The sequence below is a fragment of the Gossypium hirsutum genome, chromosome D07 (assembly GCF_007990345.1).
Source record: "Gossypium hirsutum isolate 1008001.06 chromosome D07, Gossypium_hirsutum_v2.1, whole genome shotgun sequence".
In the NCBI taxonomy this organism is placed as follows: Eukaryota; Viridiplantae; Streptophyta; class Magnoliopsida; order Malvales; family Malvaceae; genus Gossypium; species Gossypium hirsutum.
In genome coordinates, this window is record NC_053443.1 from 5,675,736 (window position 1) to 5,681,735 (window position 6,000).

At 35.6% G+C, this 6,000-nt stretch overlaps 1 protein-coding gene across 1 annotated transcript; it reads left to right on the plus strand.

Annotated features, from left to right (window-relative positions):
• Positions 1–1,145: 1,145 nt before the first annotated feature.
• LOC107944389 (chaperone protein ClpC1, chloroplastic) lies at positions 1,146–6,000 on the plus strand. The gene is made up of 10 exons (XM_041097203.1): positions 1,146–1,398; positions 1,959–2,531; positions 2,625–2,740; positions 2,837–2,956; positions 3,044–3,229; positions 3,386–3,601; positions 3,843–4,060; positions 4,154–4,229; positions 4,314–4,403; positions 4,524–6,000. The coding sequence occupies exons 2-10, from the start codon at positions 1,973–1,975 to the stop codon at positions 5,703–5,705; spliced, it is 2,763 nt and encodes a 920-aa protein (XP_040953137.1). The 5' UTR covers positions 1,146–1,398; positions 1,959–1,972; the 3' UTR covers positions 5,706–6,000.

The window sequence follows — 6,000 nt, forward strand, 5'->3', positions numbered from 1 at the left end:
AGATTTTATGTATTGACGTACCGTAAAAGCAACAAATGTAAAGGCTGATAGATTTTAAGCGGTGTTTTTGTATGTATCTCTAAAACACATCTTTAATTACTTATATAGCAATATAAAATGTAAATAATTAATGCTCCAAAAATTATATACATAATAAATATTTAATTTTTTGTTGTTTTTTAGCACTAAGTTATATATAAAAAAAAGTTTCACCTCAATTTTGAGATTTTATGCTAATTTCTTATTTAAAACAAAACAAAATAAAATTGGACTTTTCTATCGGATTTCATGTTGCTATTTTAACAGAAATAATTAACATATTAGTAATTTAGATTAAATCATGAATTATGAAATTAAAATATAAAAATCTCTTGAAATTTGTAATTTCTTTGAAAAAAATTCTCATTTTTTAATGTATTTGACAACCATGTTAAAATTTTTAGTTGATTTTTTTATTAAAAATATATTTGACTAAATTGCTTCATATTCATATTCGTATTTATCTTTTAATTCAAAACTACTAAAATAATATAAAATATTTTATTAATAATATTAAAATAAATAATAAATGATTTTCAAAACTCCACATATATTTTTATCAAACAATATAATTATATTTTGTAATAACAAAATTATGAAAACTTATGCTTTTAACCCTTGAAAATTTGTAAAATTTTAATTAAATCTTTTTAAAATAGATCATTACCAACGCATATTTTAACTCTTATAAAAAATATTAAGAATTATTTTAAATAATTGATTTTATTGTTATAGTTTATTAAAAAAAATTGAATGATTATGTTTTTATTATAATTTGTTTACCATTTCTTGTGTACTTTTTATTTATTTCAGAAGTGTTGTTCAAAATTTGTCATGTATTTATTTTTTAATATTTTACTATGCTTTATAAGGGGATTTCTCAATTTTTCATCCCGGTGGAGTCTAAAAGCTCTCTCGGCTGTAATGTATTGAATGCTATTTATTTATTAAATTTCTTTTATGATTTTTTTAAATTTTAAATTTATTTATTTATTTATTTACGAGTAAATTTATAATTGAATTGATTAAACAGAAAATCGATAATCTAGTAAAAATATCATCTTAAACCACATAAATCTAAACAAGTGTAAATCAAATGGCGGAGAAGTCGATAGAAGATGATAGACTGTCGACGTAGAGAATTATCAAAGAGAGAGAGAGAGAGCGCGTGTTAATATAAACCACATCTATCCTCTATATTTGCTCTTCGCCCGACCATTCCTGCTATCAGTTTAAAAGAACAAAAAAAGGGTAAAAAGAGGGTCTCTTCTCTCTGCAATTCCCAAAAGAAAAGACCCCTTTTTAGTATATTTTACTATCCATTTCACTCTCTATTCAATTTCACCCTCTTTCTTTTCGGTGAGTTATGGAACTTTCTTGAGGTTTAATTTTTTATGCTTTCTTATGGTTTCATGGTTTGGATTTTGGTTTTAGTTTCGTGGGTATTTGTTTTTTGAATAAAGAAAAGTTTGATTTAGGGTTTTGGTTGGTTTGGGTTTAATTGATTCTCTTTCTTGATTTCTTTATGCTAAAACCCAAAAAAACTTGGTGATTGGTAATGGATAAGGTGAGTAGCCCACCTGTTGACATTTTGTATAATTTCCTTCTATGGGTTATGATAATAGTAATGATTGCTAATGGATTAGCTCTGGGTATATTGTTTTGGGTTGATGAATTTATGTTTTGCTAGAAGTGCTTAACTCAGTGGTGTAAGAACTGTTAATTATCCCTTTTCTTGGTAAATTGTTTCCATTTTTAGTTGATTTTGAGATTATATATGTGAACCTTCATTTATTTGTGACTGTTCTTCCAAATCTCTTATTGTTGGTTAATAATTTGTAATATTTTTGAAGAATGCAAGTGTTGTTATTGTTTGTTTGGGGGGTTATTTAATTTATTTAGTCTTTGTCTTATCGCAGATAGTTTAGGAGTGATGGCTAAAGTTCTGGCGCAGTCGACTATTGTTCCTTCTCTAGTTACGAGTCGAAGTCATGGTCGATCCACTGGGAAATCGAAAAGGTCCGTCAAAATGATGTCTAGTTTACCAACACCTGGATTGAGGATAAATAGTTTCTCCGGGTTGCGGGGCTCAACTTCTTTGGATAATATGGTTAGAGTCGACCAAGATTTCCATTCCAAGGTTGCGATTTCAATCTCGTCTCGACGTGGAAGGGGAAGTAGGTGTGTGCCTAAAGCCATGTTTGAACGCTTTACTGAAAAAGCAATTAAAGTAATCATGCTTGCTCAAGAGGAAGCTAGGCGACTTGGCCATAACTTTGTCGGTACAGAGCAAATTTTGTTGGGTCTTATTGGTGAAGGTACTGGCATTGCTGCAAAAGTTCTTAAATCCATGGGAATCAATCTTAAAGATGCACGAGTTGAAGTGGAGAAGATAATTGGAAGGGGAAGTGGTTTTGTTGCTGTGGAAATTCCATTTACTCCTCGTGCAAAACGTGTTTTGGAACTCTCGTTAGAAGAAGCTCGCCAACTCGGTATCTTTATAGATAATTTACAACAGCTTTTAAATTACTTGTTGAATTTACTTTGATTAACTGGTATATAATCTTATTTTTATAACATTTCAGGCCATAATTACATTGGATCAGAGCATCTGCTTCTGGGGTTGCTTCGTGAAGGTGAAGGTGTAGCAGCACGTGTTCTTGAAAATTTGGGTGCTGACCCAAGCAATATCCGCACACAGGCAAGAAATGCCTTTATCAACTTTATCTTGTTTAAAATTTTTTATTTATATTTTAACAATTAAAGGGGGTTAAATCTTTACTATTTGATTGGCTAGGTTATTCGTATGGTTGGTGAGGGCAACGAAGTTAGTGTGGTTACCGGAGGATCAACTGGTAACACAAAGATGCCAACACTTGAGGAATACGGAACCAATTTGACTAAGTTAGCTGAAGAGGTAATTGGTTTTATTTATTTGTCATTTTCTTTTTATCATTTTGGTATTCATATTTGCTTGTTTTTAAAAAGTATTTTCTCTTTTTAGGGTAAATTGGATCCTGTTGTTGGAAGGCAAGATCAAATCGAACGAGTCGTCCAAATATTGGGTAGACGAACCAAAAACAACCCGTGTCTTATTGGAGAACCTGGTGTTGGAAAAACTGCTATTGCAGAAGGTCTTGCCCAACGAATTGCTACTGGTGATGTTCCTGATACTATTGAGGGCAAGAAGGTGCATATACATGTTCTTTTTACTATTAAAAACATTCTATTTTAGCAAAAGGGTTGAAAGAATTGACTTTGAAATTTCTTAATGCATGTGCCTAATTAGAATTTCCTTGATCCTACAACAATTAGAACAACGCATTTGTTATGGTTTTCTTATCAGGTTATAACTCTTGATATGGGTCTTCTTGTTGCTGGAACAAAATATCGTGGTGAGTTTGAGGAGAGGTTGAAGAAGCTAATGGAGGAAATCAAGCAAAGTGATGAGATAATATTGTTTATTGATGAGGTGCACACTTTGATTGGAGCTGGAGCAGCTGAAGGTGCGATTGATGCTGCCAATATCTTGAAGCCTGCTCTTGCAAGAGGTGAATTGCAGGTACACTGCTATCGACTCTCTTAAGACTTCTATCCGGCTTGACTTCTCTCTTAAGGTTTCGCTGAATACTATAATCTTTTAGAGACTAGTTAATTTTTATATCCGGCTTCTAATTTGAGTTATGTGCGGTCTGCTTTTGCTGTTAATTTGAATTTTCTAGTTAGGTGTAAGAAACGCATGTCGAATTTCTACTACTGTTGAAATTATAGTATCGTTTACACTTTTACTTGAATTGATGTAGTGTATTGGAGCTACCACACTCGATGAATACCGAAAGCATATTGAGAAAGACCCAGCTTTGGAAAGACGTTTCCAGCCAGTTAAAGTGCCCGAACCATCTGTTGATGAAACTATACAGATTTTGAAAGGTTTGCGAGAGCGTTACGAGATTCACCACAAGCTTCGTTACACAGATGAGGCCTTAATCTCTGCCGCACAGCTTTCATACCAGTACATCAGGTACATGGTCATTTTATTTCATCGAGTTCCTTTATAGTCATTGAATCTGGAGTTCCCCTTTTTGTTCCTCATTTCGGTTTCTGTATGCTTCAGTGACCGTTTTCTGCCTGATAAAGCAATTGACTTGATTGATGAAGCTGGATCTCGTGTTCGCCTTCGTCATGCACAGGTATGCTTGTATAATAACCTAGTCATGAAGTGACTCTTACATGCTTTTCTTTCTCCAGTTCATTTCATGACATTGTTGATACAGCTCCCTGAGGAAGCTAGAGAGCTTGAGAAAGAGCTCCGGCAGATCACAAAGTCGAAGAATGAAGCAGTTCGCAGCCAGGACTTTGAGAAGGTACAGAATTATTTTGAGTTTCTTGGAGCCTTTTTTGCTGATTTCTCTTGGAGGGTGGATCAATGGTCCTTCCCCAGGTCCTAACTCTTGCTTTTTATGTTGTGGGTTTGGCATAAACAGGCTGGGGAATTACGTGATCGGGAAATTGAGCTCAGGGCTCAGATCACTGCAATCCAAGAGAAAGACAAGGAGATGAATAAGGCAGAGGCGGAGGCAGGGGATGGAGGGCCTCTAGTGACTGAAGTCGACATTCAGCATATAGTCTCTTCATGGACTGGTATTCCTGTCGAGAAAGTATCAACCGATGAATCCGATCGCCTACTTAAAATGGAAGAGACTCTTCATAAGCGAGTCATTGGTCAGGATGAAGCTGTCAAAGCCATTAGCCGTGCTATTCGACGTGCTCGTGTTGGTCTCAAGAACCCTAACCGGCCAATTGCCAGTTTTATCTTCTCTGGACCAACTGGTGTAGGAAAATCGGAACTAGCAAAGGCACTAGCTGCTTACTACTTTGGCTCTGAAGAAGCCATGATCCGACTTGATATGAGTGAGTTCATGGAAAGGCACACGGTGTCCAAGCTGATTGGTTCACCCCCTGGGTATGTTGGGTACACCGAGGGTGGTCAGCTAACTGAGGCTGTTAGGAGGCGACCATACACCGTAGTACTTTTTGATGAGATTGAGAAAGCCCATCCCGATGTTTTCAACATGATGCTTCAGATCCTCGAGGACGGAAGGCTCACAGATAGTAAAGGAAGAACTGTCGATTTCAAGAATACACTCCTGATAATGACATCAAACGTTGGAAGCAGTGTTATCGAAAAGGGTGGACGGCGAATTGGGTTTGATCTCGATTATGATGAGAAAGACAGTAGTTACAATAGAATAAAGAGCCTGGTGACAGAAGAACTGAAGCAATATTTCAGGCCGGAATTTTTGAACAGATTGGACGAGATGATTGTTTTCAGGCAACTCACCAAGTTAGAAGTGAAGGAAATTGCCGATATAATGCTCAAAGAAGTGTTTGACAGGCTTAAAAGCAAAGAAATCGAGCTCCAAGTGACCGAAAGGTTTAGAGAAAGGGTGGTGGAAGAAGGGTACAACCCAAGTTATGGAGCAAGGCCTTTAAGAAGAGCCATAATGAGACTTCTGGAGGACAGCATGGCTGAGAAGATGCTTGCAAGGGAAATCAAGGAAGGTGATTCAGTAATAGTAGATGTTGACTCTGATGGAAATGTCACGGTTCTCAATGGCAGCAGTGGCACTTCCGAGTCATTGACCGATCCGATTCCAGTTGTGTAAACCACATATAAGCCACTCTAGATATGTTGTTTTGTACCCTCTTTTTTCTTTTTCTTCTCCTTTTGATTGAACTGGCTATACTATTATGAAGTCTGTTTTGTTGGGAGGACTAGTTGGGCAGTTGAAATTGGAAGGCATTAGTTGCTTTTTGCATTTGGAAGTGTTGAAACTGTAAATCTTTTAACACTGAATTTGTGCATGCATGGTTGGAGTAGGCTTTCAACGAGGATGGTGGTTGGTAGTGTTGTTTTGCTTAGTTTATTTCACAATAAAAAAGTTTTAAATTTGTTCAAAA